The sequence below is a fragment of the Rhyacophila brunnea genome, unplaced genomic scaffold (assembly GCF_057557595.1).
Source record: "Rhyacophila brunnea isolate RB1 unplaced genomic scaffold, BYU_Rbru_1.0 scaffold_13, whole genome shotgun sequence".
Taxonomy (NCBI): domain Eukaryota; kingdom Metazoa; phylum Arthropoda; class Insecta; order Trichoptera; family Rhyacophilidae; genus Rhyacophila; species Rhyacophila brunnea.
In genome coordinates this window covers 22,954,569-22,974,072 of record NW_028232785.1, presented here as the reverse complement: position 1 = coordinate 22,974,072, position 19,504 = coordinate 22,954,569, and the positions used below count along the sequence as shown (strand labels likewise).

Here is a 19,504-nt window from a genome sequence, read left to right as displayed (position 1 = left end):
ACCAGCTCACTTTTAATTTTTAGTCTGAATGAAAAAGTGCATAATATGTGTCTCTCGTTTACAATTCTCCCAAGACAATTAAATCACAGGTAAGAAGCCAATGAGATTAGACTCCTTTAATCTGACCCGAGTCTTTCAATCTCTTTGTAAGAAGCAGAGTCTTTATTATAATTTCAGTAAACTAAACGTAGAAAAATAGTCTTAACATAACTTCATCGCCAACTTATACTTTTAATTGTTTTTTTGTAAGTATTTAAAAATAAAATGCTTACGGTGTGATGTGTTGTTTTCAAATAGCTGCTATGACGCTCCTATGACATAATATGGTGATGCGTTAGTTCCTCAATCCGTCCACAGATGGCTCTACTTGTCTGAACTTTACAATTTAGAGCAATCCCGCGTCTACGTTTCTTATATTTTAAAAAAAGTCAACTACCGGTACATTTACCTTACCTACAATTTTGAAAATCGGTAAAAACGTATTTTTATCTGAAAGATAAAATTTCGATATTTATAAATTCGGTAAAGGTAGTTAGGTACCTAAAATCTCGAATGTTCCCTAATAAAAATGATTGATGCTGTGAAATTTGGCAAGCCGAGAAAAAAGTTCTTAGAAAGAATTAAAAAAGCACTGGATACTACCTCCTTTTGTCTTAATATGTACCTAAATATAAAAGGGTCTCGAATTTTTTTTTTTTTAAATTTTCATTTTATAATTTTTATTTGTTGAATCACTATTGCTTGGATTGCGAAATTAAAAGGTGGCAGCACTGGTATGTAGCTGTGAAACTCGATGTTAGATGACATTGAGCGATTGACAGCTGATATTGTTATTAAATACAGCATAAAATGGAAGTAAAAACCGAAATTAAGGATGAAATATTGGTTGACGAAACGGCGGAGGTAATCGGCGACGGTGCATACCAAAGGATTGACGAAAATCACTTCAAAAGAAAGGGTCGATATGACGTGTTAGTCAAACAAGAAAATATCGATGACGACTTCGAAAGTATCCACTTAAAAGAGGTAGGTAGATTCCTAATTTGTTTAGGCGAGGGTATACATAAGTTTGTTAACAAATGCGCAATCTAAATGAAAGTGAGCACGACTATTATCCAATTTTATCAACAATAAATTGCTAGTATTCCATTGCTGGACAGTCAAGTGACACAGTACCTATTTACCTACATCGTATTAACACTATCAACCATAATAAATTGAGTAGGTAGGTATTATTTTTATCAATAATTAAAGACTTTCAGTGTGCAAACGATGTCTGTATATGATATATTTTTATTTAGCAGTTAGTGCAAAAGATTTTATCGCCGCTGTGTTCGGCGACAATAGCTAGGGTCCACATTTAGTTATCATCATTTTAGACGACATTTTGCAAAAAAATCGTAATATTTCAATACTAATATGCATCAAATATGATCAACTATTCTTAATATTGACTACCAATAGACTCAAATAAATATATTTATTGACAAGAAACTGCACGAACCACCCGAATCATACCGAAGAAATACGAAGCTGCTGGGGTATTGAATAGAAATCCAAGCCGGTCGGATAGCAGTGCGCTAGTTCTTTCATCACAAAATGGCGGCCGTTTTCAAACCGATTTGAGAGCCGATAACGCATGCCCTGTGTTCAATTCGTGAGACGCACGAAAAGTTCCGAATGTAGACTTGGCAATCGTTGCGAGTTACGACTTTCACTCCATATATGTATTTGAATCTGTGAATATTGTCGTAACACAAGGATAATAATTATTGTTTTATCGTTCGAGCTAAGGGCTAACAGTTTATCGGTAGGTAATGTCAAATGCAAAAAGGTAGGTACCCAACCTTTTCATCATTAAAAAAATACAAAATCATTGCGATAAGCATAATAATAATATTGTTCATTCAGAACTCCCGAATGGACCTGTCGAACACTAACCATCAGAATGGCTATCGGGGAGTAGACTTCAACTGACTTATGCGTACACAATTTCAGTCAGTTTGTGAAGCTTTCGCAGCCGTTTATTGGTCGACGTAATAGTAGTAGGCGGTATTCAGCCAATTGGTGTCTGCAGATTAGTTAGAAAATGTTTTCAGCCAACGACATTTTATATCGCCATGATGCAAGTGCGCTCCTACTGAATGTGGACTGAAAGGGTGTCTCCATGAGCGCAGCGACAATATCAAACCTCATTGACGTGCCTATATAATTGTGAATACTTAACACCTGGGTGGTCATAGTCGGGTAACTTTCCATTGATTGCAACGTTTTTCTTAGCTCGTATTCTTATTTGTCCGGTGGTTCTTTGTCCGGTACAAATTTTGCAATCGATTTTTAACCAACTTTCCGACTAGCTAGACATTTGAAACTTTTAGAATATATCAGAACACGATGCCAATGCATTTTTATTAATACTTTTAGCCATCTTTAAGTAGAATTGAATTCATTTTCAGTTAATTCTGTTTTGTATGATAAGTTATTTCGACACCATTATTTGGTTGCAAGGGATCAGGGGTACTAGTAACTAAATTATTAATATATACGTGCGTCACTATGGAAATCATTACCTATGATAATAATGTCAAAATGACCTTTTAGTGATATTTCTATCAAGTACAAATTTTTTTGATCGTTTAAGCTATTTAAGTCAAGTTTATATGATTCAACAGAAAATTTAAAAACGTAAGTATATAAAAAGTTCTTTTTATCTTGTAATTATTTTTTAATGTTTCGATTGATATATGTTTGTATTTTATTTCTTGACAGATTCCGTTTGTAAACCGCGACATGGATGGTTTAATAGCACCTGATATCTCCGAGAGACAATCCGCACAGTCGTTTGGTGAAATTGAAGTTCAAGAGCTGGACATCAAAAAAGAAATAGCGCTTGCTTCTACGAAAGAAGTCCGCCTGAGGTTGAACAGAGCTTCATTTTTCGATAGAAACTTTGTTTGCAACGTGTGTTATATCTTTTTTCCATCAGCGAACGTTTTGAAGTATCATAAAAGTGTGCACGATGCGTCGCTGACTTTCGATGAAGTGGCATATCCATGCGCACAAGCCGTCGATGAGAGCAGTCTCTTGTTTCAAAATGCGTCGACGTTTGACAGTGATTCAAAGGTAGGTACCTCATATATTCACACGTTCTCATTTGATTATTGTTGGTTGAGCTTTTTAAGTGGACTGTAATTAGTTTGAGGGAAATTGAGGAAGTCTGATCTAGGGGTGGGGGTGATGGAACAAAATGCCAGACACTGACCTTTGTGATGATGTATGATGACTCCATGGTTTGGTGTCAACTTCCACTCGCGCGGTATTGTTATTTAGGGTCACCCGGTTCGTATACTCACGCACTTTGCGACACAGTTTTATGGATTATATGTGAGGGTGTATGAATGATGATGGTAGATTCTGAATGAGTCTGTATATATTGAGTCAATCCTTAAGCGACAGAAAGCTATTAGAAGCCCGCTTACGCCCGCTATCGAGACGCAACTGAATGTTCTTTGTAACACCGTCTCTCATGATTCTTAATTGCTTATTGATTGTCTGGTGACAATAACACTGGTGATTAGGAGGTGGGTGAGGAGATAAGGAGTGGAATGGGAATATAAATGGCCCAACCAATTGTTGTTAGGTACCTATATTATAATGTATTGTATATTGTCATCTTTTGATACGTATAGGTATCTAAAAAGGTCTTTACTCAAAACAGCCGTCAGTTTTGGCCCGCCAAAAATATTTTTTTTTCCTTTAATCTACGAATGACAATGTGTCATAAATATGTACCTATGCGTAGTGCGTTAGGTTGGCTATGATATTACATAATTTAAGCCAGCGCTCCGCTAATCCGCTCATTTAAGCCGGCGCACGCAAGTCAGACGTTTTACAGTCTTTGCACTTTTTTTTCGCGTGGAGAACCCCAGATCTGCGGACTTTTTCTTCTGCAAACCAGGTTCGCTGAATTTCAAACATGTTTGGTATTTTACTCTCCGAGTTGCCAGACTTCATCCGTCCAGCACTATACAAATTAGATTTGAAATAATTCCGCGATCATTCGGACCGAAAAAAAATCTGTAATTTTTTAAAACTTTTTCACTGAATAATTTGTCAATTGACATATTAGAAAATGAGAGATTTACCAATTATTTTTTTTATTTGCATTTATGAACTTCATAAAATTAAACGTAAAACTTGTGTTGTTTTCACTGCTATATTATTTTATGCAAGTTTACATATAAATAACACAAAATTATCGGATTGTCGGAAGACTTTACGATAATCACAACTTTTGAGTTTTGAAAGGTCGACTTTTTATTCGTTCGTTGACAAATCGAACGATTTATTGTCCTCGGACTTTTGGCTCGCCAATGGAGCGCTGGCATTATGCTGTAGCGTTTACGAACGTAATCGAATATAATGTGGCAAACTAATCTATGACAGTGGCATTGTCATTTAGAATCCATGCCGTTATTATATGTAAATGCGTTTACACTACATGCCAATAATACTATGTAGTCAGTTTGACAAACTCTATAATTGGTAGCGTAGCGTTGGGAACTTAGCATTTTTCTTACCAGATATAGCATTTTTCGATAGGCATCTAGCGTTTAGCGTTTTTACTAATGTTTTTAATGCTTGGAGGCATTACTATTTAACCACAGATCAGATTAATAAATACAATTCCGATAGGCTATTGTCTAATGCACTATATTTTGACGCAGGGTGTCGAATGTGTGAGTGACCTACAAAAATGAACTATTCATAGACGAGAAATAGTGTGTGAGCAGTTGTCAGAACGAAAGACATGCGTATTCTTAACACATGTTTAAGTTTATCCCATTCTCTCCCATACTCGAATTCGGTTGCCTGTTTCTCCACGCTCTTATTTCTCCATTAATTCTAATTCCCTGACTCCAACAGCTTTAATTTTGTTTTAAATACGTTTATATACTTAATTTCAAACAATTTCTTTCACAACATCAGATACTTAATGAATAAGTTCCTGAGAAATAAAACAACACAATATAGTCATATACTTTATGATTTTACCGAGGCTTTGACTGCGACCCGCTATCATATCGCCTCGTCTCATCCAGAAGAGGTTCGCCGACCAGGCCCTCACTCCAATTATTCATTCAAAGAACTTTACAATAATTATTCTACCAAGCTCTTCCGTCCTGCCCACCTCCAGGGTACCTTTCAATTCGTCAAAATTCTCAAAGATATCCGCAATTCGCAGCTGAACTCTGTGTTGTTCATATTTAGGGCATTGTACTGCTATATGTACAATGCCCTCCAAAACATCACATTCATCGCAGAGCTGCAAATCGCTTTTTCCCACGAGGACATCACATCTCTTACCCACTGTGTGTCCCGTTCTTAGCCTCGGTATCAGCTTTAGCTCATTACTCTTTGGAGAAACCAGGGCATCGAACGTGGGGATGGTACAATGGACTTACTCCATTTTGCCCTTTTTAGGATTGCCCTGTGCTAAAAATCTATCCACATGCTTTGGCGTATTATCTTTATGGCCTCATTCCAGTTCAGGTTTTCTGGTTCCCACTGATAATGCATCCCTGTTTGGCCAGCTTCCTTTGCCAGATTACCCGCGCTATCATTGCCCTCAATAAGTACTCATGTGCGATGACATCCATTGAAGGCATAGGTCCCCTCCTCTATTTTTCTTGGCCTCGATCTGGCCAAGGATGTGGTATGCTATGCTTTTACAGTTATGTGAGCGAGTAGCTGCGGTAAATTGTTGTGAAGCGCTTTTGGAGTCTGCTTATATGACAGCTGGTTCAGCAGAGAAACTATCGATGTTTCGCGATTAGCTCCACAGTTATTAAAGGTATTGCTTGGCTTATCTTCCAGCTCTTGTTTAAACCTACTTCTGGTATCACGAGAGCTGATCCTGCTCTATTCTCATCTTTGCACCTATCTGTATAGGTCGTTGTTTTACGAGCTCTTTTGATTTAGCGGATGCCATGAACTGTGTTGGTTTACCTATTCCTTTGACATCCAGTTCTATAACAGAGCAGAGGTCATATGTACCAACTGTTACTGGTGCCGACGATTTTTCCACTTTTCTTACTAAAACCATTCGTAAAATTAATGATAACATTATATAGTGACATATTTACGATAAAAAAATAAATTTAATATTCTTTGTGATCCCAAATTTGACAAAAATTAGGCATTTTATTATTAAAAAATGGGCACGATTAACAAATTTAAAGATAATTCTAAAGAAACTGATTTTAAGCTATGTTTTTGACCATTCAAATATGATAAACATCCTACGAATAATGTTTGCTTTATAATAATTATTGACCTAAAAATAAGGTAGTATTTTGTGGCCCAGTGGCTAAGCTACAACATACGGCCGTTGCCATAAATTTACAAACGATAAATTAAGTAGGGAGTAAGATCATGTTAACGCGCGTGTTTGAACTTAACTGAAAAAAAAATATTTTTTTAAAAAACGGTACATGTTCAAACACGTACGCACGTCCCCCCTTTAGCCTACTGGTTTAGCTGTCTCGGAAAATGGATTCCAAACCCAGGAATCGTCCTTACTAGTTTTCTGAAAATATTGCAACAGTTGTTTTCATGTTATGTAGGTGTTATAAAATTACCTTGGACACTTCTTCATCTACATTAGAATTTAATTCATTCAAACATTTATCTAAGGCAGGAAAACAATCGAAAGTTATTAGATTCAATTGATGAAATCCAAATTTATATGTTTTTATCAAAAGATGCAATTTTATCTCTTGTATTAGAAGTTGTAATACATTTCCCTTGTAATAACTTCATTGCACTTGGTAAAAATATCTTCCAGATATGCAAGTTTTATCAACCATGAAGGATTTGTTAAAACTTTGTCCTGAATTATTTTGTTCTTTCAAGAAGACCAATAACTCCCTTCGAAGTTCATAAAGTCTTAATAGTGATTTTTCTCTGGATAGCCATCTCACTTCAGTATGTAATAAAAGTGCTTTGTGTCCACTACCCATTACATCGTAATTTTTTAAAATAATCTGGATTGAAGTGGGCTTGATTTTACATAATTAATTTATTACTTTTACGGCTTCATCAATAACATTTTTTAAATTTGTGGATTTTTTTAGTCACCAGTGATTGCCTATACAAAACACAATGAATGCTGGTGGCTCTTGTAGCTACTTTCTGGATACGTGATACAATACTTTTCATCTTTCCTACCATTGATCGAGCACCATCTGTACAAATATCAATACACTTCTCCCAGCCTATCTCTTTATTTGTAATGTAATCTAATGATTATTTATTATATTATTAAGTATTAATATACAGTTTAATATCTTGGAATATGCCGGAACATAGTTTGGGAAACAAATTTTAGACTTAATGAAATAAGTACCTACCACGAAATGAGGAGAGAATAGACAAAGCTTTTTAGATTTTGTTTTGTACCAAGTGAATGTGTTGATCCTAAATTTTGCCGCATAACCATATTTAGTATAATATTATCTTGATATTAATATTTTGCAAAAACTTTTTTGTAAAGTTCTGAGACCTTGTCTCACTCGGCTATTTGAGGGTTTCAAGTCTGTATTTGTCTTTATGATATCAATGAAAACGTCCTTCCTATTTTCTGGTTACAACTGAATATTTTTGTCTGTCATTGCTATCTCTATTCTGTCTCGCTGTCCTGATTTCGGAGAAAAATACTCACTCCATGAAATTGTTGATGAAAAGTCAGCTTCAGAAAAGATACTTTGGATTCTTAAGGATCCGTGGACTCCACAACGAAATTTGTAGCATTTCTTGTCAATTTTTATGGATGGAATGCGGTATTGGCTTTGTTGGCAGTTGAGTCGCTTTGCGAAAGTCTGGCCGGTGTTTAATACGTACAAAAGTATGCGATGTGATGCAGCTAAACTTATGACATGGCATTGGGACGGAATTTCGTTCGATGATTATACATTCACCTGCCTTAGTAAGAACGTAAGACATTGGCGGCCACTGATAGCAGACAGAAGTGCAGCCTTTCTGGCTGACCATAATGGTGATACTGTTACAATATAATATTGTTGTTATTTTCAGAATCCTGAAAACGACCTGATGAATATAAAGTCTGAAAATAATGATGAGGAAATCGTCATCAAAGAAGAATTTGTTGGGAACACAATACACCAAATCAATATTGAGAATCCTCAACCAGGCTGCTCTGTTCCATATTACATGCTATTAAATCAGGTACGTTCAATTAATTATAAAAAAGGTTTTTCTCAAGCCCGATAGAGCAGGGGGGGGCAAACTTTTTGGTTGGAGGGCCAAATTCAAGAATTTTAAATGAGCGGCAAGCCGCAAGTAAAATACCATTTTTAAATATACACTATTTATTTTCACGAAAATAAACAATACAAAAAAATTAATTGGAAGAATGAAACTTTTTTTTAAAATTCAGGTGTTAATTTTGTAGTTGATATTCTCAAAACTGCTTGTACATGGACATCGAAGACATTTGATCTTACAGAATTTATATTCGAGTTCATGATCGAAAATGTTTGTTTACATATATAGGTTGATCCAAAAATAACGAACATTTTTCTTGCATAATCTTTACGTTGGTCGAATTTGTCTGAATTAAGGCCATTGCAAAATTTGAAGCAATTCTCTTAAATCAGTGTCATACTGCAGATCAATAATCTCAAGTTGTAGCTCTGTCGGTACACTATCATTATCTATTGAAAATGGTTCGCGTACTATTACTAAACAGATTTTAATCTATTGTCAATATTTTTCAAAAAAATATAAAAAAGCTATTCGTTATCAGGAGTACAATTAATGATATCGGGCCGCACAAAAATAGCCGGCGGGCCACATGCAGACCGCGGGCCGTAGTTTGCCCCCCCTGCGATATAGTATTGGAAAAAAGTCGATACCTGAATGGCATTGATATCTGAAATTGATTTCGGGCGTATGACCACCGCATTATCTTGTTGAAAACAAACGGACCAAATTCTAGGCACTCAATTTAGACTTCTTTTTTTCGAACACTGTTGCCTTCCAAAGTGTCAATTGTTGTTTATCAGCATAAATTAGTGAATTCACAATGCTCAACATGAAATAATCCAAAGATTTCAAAATTCCGGTCGTCGTATGGCACATAGCGCGCCCACCGTGTTTAAATCACTGTTCTTTCGGATGAATCCATATTATTTCAAAAAATATATATTGATTACAGTTCGACAACGACCTCTGTTGAACGTTACACGAACTTTGGCCCGACTTTTAAAGAAACATATCGCGATGATGCCACTAGCGAGTAAACCGCACTAAAGGGTGGATTTTTTTGATATAGTTAATGGAGTCTTGTGAATTGCCCTCATTGCATATGTGGCATTTTTCCTTATTTATAAACCCGTTAACCAAAAATATGCCTCATCGCTAAACGGATTTTTGCGATAAAATGCAGTTATACGTTGCGTAAATCGACGACAGGTTTTCTAAGTAAATTTTAATAATTTATTTACGCTCATGCGTGGTTCTATTCATAATGATTTGCCAGACCAGGTATATGCACTAATCATAAATGTCAAAAAGTGAGCGCAGTGTAACATGTCGGTTGACAAAAACAACACATTTACAACAATTAACTTTCAAAAAACAAAAGGATCAATGCTATATTAGGATCATATTATATTTCGTTTATTGCTATTGCTACTATTGCTTTAAATATAACATTCCTATTCTTTTTGTAGATTTCTACCCAGAATTGTTTCGCAGTTCATCGGAATAAACCACTGGACATCGTTCGAAATAAAACGGTTGACAATACCCCGTGCAACAACAAAATAGCACATGCAATCAATAGATACAAAAAAATAATGATACAGCATTCGGAAATAACTATCGATGAACAAGAAGTTCATAAATTATGCATGCCAAAGGTGGTTCGAATTAAGTTGAGAAGAGTTACATATTTTCCACGTAACTTTATTTGCCATAATTGTTGTGGAGTATTTGAATCTGCATATCATCTAAATAGTCACTGCGTTTCATGCAAGAAGTCTCAGCAATTTAAGTCATCTAAGACGCATATTGGGGATCAATTAAATACATGCAATATTCGCACAAATAAAATCTTGCAGCGTGATGATCACATGCTATATAATAGTAAAAAACTACATCAGTGCGATGTGTGTTTTAAAAAATTCATACAAAGTAGTGATCTCAAAATACATAAAATGACACATACTGGTGAAAAGCCACATCAATGCGATGTGTGTCTTAAAAAATTCACGAGAATTAGTACTCTCAAGGCTCATAAAATGACACATACTGATGAAAAACCAAATCAGTGCGATGTTTGTTATAAAAAATTCAAGCAAAGTGGTTATCTCAAAATACATAAAATGTTACATACTGGTGAAAAGCCATATCAGTGCGATGTGTGTTTAAAAAGATTCATGCGAAATAATCAACTCGGAGTACATAAAATGACGCATACTGGTGAAAAGCCACATCAATGCGATGTTTGTTTCAAAAAATTCATCCAACATAGTAAACTTAAAGTACACAAAATGACACATACTGGTGAAAAGCCATATCAATGCGATGTTTGTTTAAAAAAATTCATGGATAGTGGTTATCTCGAAATACATAAAAAGTATCATACTAGTGAAAAACCACATCAGTGCGATGTGTGTTTAAAAAAATTCATCCGAAATAATCAACTCAAAGTACATAAAATGACGCATACTGGTGAAAAGCCACATCAATGCGATGTGTGTTTCAAAAAATTCATGCTTCGTAGTTATCTCGAAATACATAAAAAGTATCATACTGGTGAAAAACCACATCAGTGCGACGTGTGTTTAAAAAAATTCATGCGAAATAATCAACTCAGAGTACATAAAATGACGCATACTGGTGAAAAGCCATATCAATGCGATGTGTGTTTAAAAAAAATCATGTCGATTAGCTCTCTCAAAACACATAAAATGACGCACACTGGTGAAAAGCCACATCAATGCGCTGTGTGTTTTATGAAATTTCTGCATGTTAATAGTCTCAAGTTACATAAACTAACACACACTGGTGAAAAACCATATCAATGCAATGTGTGTTTAAAAAAATTCATTAATTCTAGTAAATTGAAAAGACATAAAATGACCCACATTGTTGAAAAACCACATCTATGCAATGTGTGTTTAAAAAAATTCACGACAATAAGTCATCTCAAGGAACATAAAATGACGCATACTGGTGAAAAGCCACACCAATGCGCTGTGTGTTTTATGAAATTTCTGCATGTTAATAGTCTCAAGTTACATAAACGTACACACACTGGTGAAAAACCATATCAATGCAATGTGTGTTTAAAAAAATTCATAAATTCTAGTAATTTGAAAAGACATAAAATGACCCACATTGGTGAAAAACCACAATAATGCGATGTTTGTTAAAAAATCATGCATAGTAGTTATCTCGCAATACATAAAATGTCACATACTTGCGATGCGATATGTGTTTTAAAAAAAATATAAAAAATAATGTTCTCGAATGATATAAAATAATATACACTGATGGCATGTGAGTTTTAAAAAAAATCATGCTTAGTGGTTATCTAAAAAAACATATATTGTCACCTCAATGCGATGTGTGTTTTAAAAAATTTATACTAATTAATGATCTATAAGACATAAAGTGAGACATCCTGGTGAAAAACCACTCAATACAATGTGAGTTTTTTTTTTAAAAATCTGCAAATATTCAACTCAAAAGACATAAAATTAGACATACAGGTGATAAACCGCTGATAAATGTGATAATTAAACACACTGAGTTGTTTAACCTAACCCCTCCTCGTCTCACATTCCGAATTCTCATAAGACAACACAATGTGTTAGTAGCGGTTATCGATATGCGTTCATTCATTTAACAGAATGACAAAAACAAGTCTTAGAGACATCTTATAAAAACCCCTGACTATCGGAAAACGTCAGTCAGCCTGCCGATAAAAACAGCCAATATCCACGTCACTTTGTGTGAAGAATTTCGTATTAAAATAGCTGAAAGTCGTAAAGTCAATCTTGCGGAAAACGTATCCATCGAATCGGAGGCTGTGTCGTACACACTTCTCGCGTAGTTTGTAGTATGAATAGCTGGCACTTATGAAGAGGCAATTTTTAAATTTATAAAATTAATTAATAACAACCAAAATTTTAAGTGTCGTCCTGACAGACGATCATTAAACCAGCGGCACTTCAATAGAGACCCTTTTTGTTGGATAATTTTACTATTTACAACTCGATACTAAAAAAGTGACGTAAAGCAATCTAAAAAAATAAAATTAAAAAGATATAGCGATTAAGAAAGAACTAAGAAACATATCTATTACAAATTAAGCAGAATATAAGTGACGAGATAAGAAGTGACTATTACGATTCAGTGGTTATAAATGAATTGTAAATTATAATTAATAAATTAAAACAATAGAATGTGTAAACAATGTGTGAGTTTTATTTATTTCTTTAAACTGTGCTACTTACTCAGAACACTTTTCCTAAATTTTATTTATTTTGACACCCTGGGTTCTCTCAACAACTTGAGCTGGGCCACAATATAATATAATGTCACAAGTCAATTTGCGAAATACCTACAGTATTCGAATTTGCAAGCAATCAACAGGTTTTGACGCACATATTCTGCGCGGAGCCTAGATAAAAACAATTAATATGTACCTATGCACTTTTGTCATTTTGAAAATATCATGTCGTTGCGAATATCAACACAGAATAATAATAATAATCTAAAAACGATTTAGTAGCTATTAAGTGTGTACCTAGTGTCACCAGACGAAAAAACCCTTGGTCCGCAGTTTCAAATTCCAAATCCGCAACCTAATCAAACAGCCACTAATAATGGTTCGTCTCCTCTGATGTACGAAATGACATTGTTACAACGCATTTCGACAGGCGAGAACAGGGCTGAATACCTGCTCGTTTTTCTAAGAAATTTCAGGCGACCTCGAATACTGACCACCGCCCCAGCAGAGTTAGAAATTTCTCGAATAACCCGCGCCCCCCTGCCCTTCCCCTCCGTAGAATGGACCCGCCAAAATTAATAGATGCCTTTCAAAAATAAAGCCAGTTGGAATCTACCTACGACTGGGGGTGTCACTAAAATACCGAAGCGGCGCGTTGCCGTGTACCGCGGGTGGCGGGAAAGTGACGCGTGGATTCGCCCGCCTGCCGATTATTACGTCTCGAATCACGCGCGGTTATCGAAAACTATCAAAGTGCCCGCGAAACTAAATTAAATAATGTGCAAACGCGTCCATGTGAATAAGAATGCAAAGTGAAGTGTTGCCTATTCGAATGCCGCGTGCCCGCAGGCCACCCACATGCTCCGCGTGGTCCCTGTCATTTAAATGTTACTTTATCTCAGTCATGCTGAACACTAAACTTATATTCCTAACCTGTATAATTTAATGTAATTGAATATATTCTCCGCGCGGAGGCTTTTGAATCGAAGATGTGTTTTATATAAATTAAACCTGTGACGTCACACATCCCCCAATCAAAAATAATACTGAAGAAGATTCTACCACCAACATACATGTGAGTTCCTTCCTCTCATTCTTCAGGGTATTACTAGGTATATATTATCTTAATTAGATTTTCTAAACTATCTAAACAATTTTGTAATATAATATTAGTTAGCTTATTTTGTAGTTGAAGAATACTATAGAAATTCAATTACTTTATGACTGAAGATCACATTTTTTGCAATTATTAGGTCAATTTAGGTCTATTTTAAACTGTTTTGTTAATATTTGTCCAAGTAATGTTTAAATAGATAATATGTAGGTATGATTTTCTAGATTTCTCCATATATCATCATCAGCCTGAATCTATCCACTGCTGGATGAAGGCCTCTTCAAGCTGCTTCCACTTCTCTCGGTCCTGTAAATTGCGTTGCCGCGTACTTCGGCAGAACTTTATCATTTCATCGATCCAGCGGCCTCTAGGTCTACCTTGCGGACGTTTTGTACTTCTTGGATACCACTGGATGACTAGATTTGTCCAACGATTGTCTCTTCTTCAAACTATGTGTCCAGCCCATCTCCATTTAAGGCTTTTAATAAACTCTATTACATCGCAAACTCTTGTCTGCTTCCTTATCCACACATTCCTCTTTTTGTTCTTTCGCGTTATGCCCAGCATGCACCTCTCCATACCACGTTGTGCTACTCTAAGTTTCTGGATCTCTCTTTTACTTATGGTCCATGTTTCCCACGCATATGTGATCACGGGAAGCACACTGGTTGAACACTTTGCGCTTTAGGCACAGTGGAAGGTCACTTTTGAAGACAATATTCAGGCGGCTTTTATTATATTATGTTTAAAAATACGAAAAAACTTTTCAAGTACCTACTGTGCTCGTAATAAAAAGGTTCCATGAGCCGAGCATCATGGCGATAAGTAGTTAAATCGACGGTTATTATTACGACCAAAAGTGATAATTTTACGTCTGCTTTAGTCTTCAAACGGTTGACGACAGCCATCAGCGAAATAATATCAAGTAGGTAATCCTGGTGGCGATAGATACTGTTATAGCCTCTCTACTTTGTGTTCTTATAAAGTATTAATAAGCAGCATAATTAACTAATTAGTGGCACAGGTGTCCACATGGACACATCAATTTTGTTGATGGTGTAACATGAATTTTTATTTGTTTTAAAAATTGTTTATTTACATTTTTTATGTATCTGTAATATAACAGAGAATGAATAGTGAAAATAAAATTTTCATATCATTTTTAAGTTTTGAGATAATAGCCGTGTCCATATGGACACGCGTGACACTAATGTTATCATATTTTTTTTTTGATTCTATGGTTTATTAGTAGAATTATTATAAAGTATGATAGTTTTCAATACACATTACACACAAGCTAATATTGCATTTTCTTCACTGCGTTCTGATTTCAGATGTTTCTTTTTCTTTCAAAAAATCGGTCACAGCGTCGATTTTTTCTATTTTTTTGAATAAAATAATTTAACCCATTAAATTGTATATCTGCTAGAACCATTGATTTTGATGTACATAGTTTTGAATATCCATCCTATCAAGATCCATCAGCGTTCTTATTTTCCACATTTTTCCCGTAAAATTGATATTTTGTGCCTCTAGGTGTAATTGCGTGTAGAATCTCCAGTTGCAGTATAAAATATCATATTGGTCTATCTATGTTCTTGCATTCCTAGATTTCTCGTGTGTATCTGCTTTTAATCGTCTATGATTTAAATTATCGATTGTTCCACCACCATCCTCATCTGTTAAAACCACAGAATTTGGTCGGCGGTGAGATAAATAATAATATTATATTCGTCGACATTATCATCATCACTAGCATCATAAAGTGCATCCAATGCATTGTTTACCAGCATTTCTCTTTCTTGAATCTTGGACATATCCCAGAAACTAAATAATTTGACAAAATGAGAATAATATATTTTATAAAAAATATAGTGATAATAAATCATAATTTAAATTTGTAGTGTTAAGTGGCACGCGTGTCCATATGGACACGCATTAATTGATTATGCAATAACACCACATAAACAAAAATAGTTCCATTTCTAATTACATATAATGAAACTGCACATGTTTATAATGCATTCAATGACAGAAATATTATTCTTTGAAACAATATAATCAGAAAACCACGGTTACTTTTAACATAAGTCCATGTTTTTGTGATTATAAAATGAATGGCCACTTTGACACTTAATATTAATTTTATTATGGCAGCTAGATCATTCAAATGACGAACAATTGAAGCAGTGTACTTATTTCAACTGACTAACGTTTATAAACCAAATTGTTATTTTAAAATAACAATTAGGCAAAGTAAACTGTACTACAATAATTGCGTGTCCATATGGACACGGGTGACACTAACGTGAGCAATTGGGTCTGGCACTAAAGAGTTAATGTCTGCCAATGCGTTTGATTTCGAAGACTTGCTTATCACACCATTGTTCATATCAATCTAATAATCATCTGGAATGCAATGTATCTTTATCGCTCATTGTTTCAAACCTTTTTCTAATCGATATTGTTTTATACCTATTATGTATCCAATTATCTAAATAAACTAAAACTCCTGAGAATGCTATGCGTAATATTGACACCTAATGTTTGTTTTATATGGAATCAAAATTACTTTTCAATTCGGTTGTTAATAATTGAACCTTAAATAAGGACGCATCGACTGCATTCAATTACTATATCTGTGGCTGCCCACCGTGAATCCGAAAACATCCCTAGTTTATTTAAGTAACACCTACCTTCCATTATGTGAACTTACAATGTAAATGTTGGTGGTCACTGATGTGTGGTGTCGATGTGTAGGTAGAGGATAATGATAATGACGAAGTCTTCGAAGTAGCAGGGTGGGATTTATTAGCAGCGTATTATACAATGATAGTTACGAGCTACCTACTTGATTTGAGTGACTTGAGATTAATTATTCTTCGTTATTTATACAATAAAAGTTAGTAGATTAACATTAAAATCTGTTACATAATCATATTAAACTAAATACAGAATCAGCGTTTTAAATCGAGTAGTGAAATGAAATATTATTTGTTATTATAGTTGTACAAAAATATAATACATGAAAAGTGATTATTCAGCTCATACACCGTAATACTAATAAAGTATTGTGATATGTAATACTACACCGTCTCTGATTTCGCCGACCGATTTGCTCAGTTGTTTATTAGAAAATGGATTCGCTAGGGAATGTATAATCGCAGAGCAATTTGATATCTTAAACAACAAATATTTAATTCTCTATTATTCTGCCGCTACATAAATGATATCATGTATGTACCCTTCACCAAATATATGTTTCAACAGGTACGTCAGCAAAGTCACCTTTCTCGACATCTAGACAAAGTGACCTTTGATTCAGACGCAAGCCCACAATATTTTATCAAATCGCTAAATTCGCGAGTTCTGGTTACATTGTAATACGGAACAGATCAAATTGCACATTTGTAAGCGATTTCTTTCGGAAGAAAGACCCAGGGAACGGCGAGACGCATGACCGCTACGTAAGCACGTCCAAGAAGGTGCTGACCTCAGCCTTATCTTAACGCCCTTCCATTGTATTCAATCAATATAAAACGGAGGTATTTTTACCTACCAATATACATTCAATTCAAATCTCTTGCAACGCAATAACGTCCGTCAAGCCGTCATTTAGCTCAGCCACAATCTTCGTAATTATCAATTATTATAATTTAGAATCAGTAACAATACATTCTAATCGTCCTGTAAAATTTGTATAGTATGGAGTAAATAAAGTCAGGGGATATTAATTCACACGCCAATCTGTTTATTCATTGGAGTCAAGCAACCATACCTCTCCTCACACACTCTCCCAGCTATATATCTAAGTTATTGTCTAAAACATAATCCATTATAATATATATTATTAGGTACCTTCTAATAAAGCCAGTTTAAATATAAAAAGTTTTTATATGCAGTTGATCCCGCCGTTCCATCACATCACAACGTATAAATGGTTGATAAACGGCTAAATACAATGCACACTGATATTAGGTTTGACAATGTTACGCATTACGTCTATAATCATCAGCCTGAAACTATTCACTGCTGGATGAATGCCTCTCCAAGCTGATTCCACTTCTCTCGATCCTGTGCGTTGTGTTTTCATGTCCTTCCGCTGAACTTAACCATTGAATCGATCCAACTTCATCAAGGTCGACCTTGCGGACGTTTTGTACCACACCGCCGGATGACAAGGTAGATTTGTTCAGCGATTGTCCCTTCTTCGAGTTATGAGTTTCGGTGCGTCCTTTAGGGGCTCCGGGATGCGAGCCGTAGTTCCGGCAATCCCAAAAGCTGCATTATACAACATACGAATTACTACTTCTAAAGATGCCGATAAATATATTACTTTACACTAAGTACTTACTATTATGTATAATTAAATTTAATAAAGACAACACAAAGAAACAGGAACACAAAAATTCCAGTAGGTAGGTACATAAGGCTTCCAATAATTTGATGTTTTTCGTCAAATTGACGCAATGCGCATGCGTAGTAAGTAAACCAGAAATAGTCGTTTGGTTGACTGTTCTAGCAAACTTCAAACCATTCTCTGACCGTCAGAAGCAGTGGCGCACCCAGGCGGGGGGGCAAGGGGCCCTGGCACCCCCCAAAATTAACAGAATAATTTTAAACATTGAAATTGAAAGCCGATAAACTATACCTTTGGGCTTAGACAAATAAAAACACGGCAAAAAAATGATCTGTAATTCTCCAGCACCCTTTTTAGAAAAATTTCTTAGATTTAAATTTCTAACACAAAAATTTCGAAACACTTATGTCAGGTTTTTTTAGAAACCCAATCCCTAATGGAAATGTCAAAAAATTCTCGGTGTCCACCCGAATTCCGGAGTAGTGTAGGTCATGGCTGGGGAAGGCTGACAGGGCTCTAGCCTGGGGGCCCGGGCTGGGGGGGCCCGGCGTGCCGGGTTGACCAGATAAGTGAGATAAACACACATCATAAATTAGCTTTAATAGTAAAAAAAGTCGCCTGCGGCGCTATTATACTTCATGGCCATGAAAATTTTCAATTATATAATTGTGCAATATATTTTTTGATTATTTTGTGTCCATACGCGACAGCTCCATCATTAAAGTAGATGTATTAAAAATTGCCAATAATTCACTGTATGAGTACCCTTAATTTGAACTAAAACACAATTTGAAAAACGTTAATGTAGTGTTTCACACTGCCTTTAATCTTAGCGGTAGGTAGGGGGCCCGCCAAATATCCTAGCCTGAGGGCCCGTTTCAGGATGTGGGAACCATGGTGTAGGTACACCGATAATAGACAAGTGCAATAGACAACAGGCCGATAAACGAGAAATTAGGCTGTGAAGAAGAAAATGGGATTAATTTACATTCTCCTCCTTGGCCCCCCCCCCAATATTAAATCCTGGGTGCGCCACTGGTCAGAAGTGGTTTTGTCTGAAACGTTAAACCACTTCTGACGATCTGTCAAAGTAATAACAATTTTTTACTGTCCGGACAGGACCTAACCTAAAAATGAGAGTCATTTATTATATTCCGTAGGTCTCTGTCATTTTCTCGACATATTGCGTTACTTACCTATTATTATCATACAATTTTTAAGATTAAGAAAAATCAAGATGATAAGCATTCTTCGGCATTAAATTTATAATAATATAAGTATCTTATTTGTTAATTAAATTTGCTATGGCCTGTTACTGAGTCTTGATCCCTTGTAAAGACAGCACAATAAAGTCCCCTCCAAGCCAAACCACCCACACCGCACAATTGACCGTATCACGAGGACCTACGTTTCATACAAAAACTATGCAGAGATCTTCACGTCCCAGTACGGCGACGTAAAGAGCTAGAGGAGCAATATTCTTGCT

General features: G+C 35.5%; 2 protein-coding genes across 2 annotated transcripts; both read left to right on the top strand.

Annotated features, from left to right (window-relative positions):
• Positions 1-849: 849 nt before the first annotated feature.
• Positions 850-9,259, top strand: LOC147076958 (uncharacterized). The gene is made up of 4 exons (XM_085940953.1): positions 850-1,026; positions 2,770-3,123; positions 8,095-8,247; positions 9,239-9,259. The coding sequence occupies exons 1-4, from the start codon at positions 850-852 to the stop codon at positions 9,257-9,259; spliced, it is 705 nt and encodes a 234-aa protein (XP_085797079.1).
• A 690-nt stretch (positions 9,260-9,949) lies between these two features.
• LOC147076957 (uncharacterized) lies at positions 9,950-11,447 on the top strand. The gene is made up of 2 exons (XM_085940952.1): positions 9,950-10,332; positions 10,417-11,447. Exons 1-2 carry the CDS (start codon positions 10,158-10,160, stop codon positions 11,445-11,447), a joined length of 1,206 nt encoding a protein of 401 aa, XP_085797078.1. The 5' UTR covers positions 9,950-10,157.
• The last annotated feature ends 8,057 nt before the right edge of the window (positions 11,448-19,504 follow it).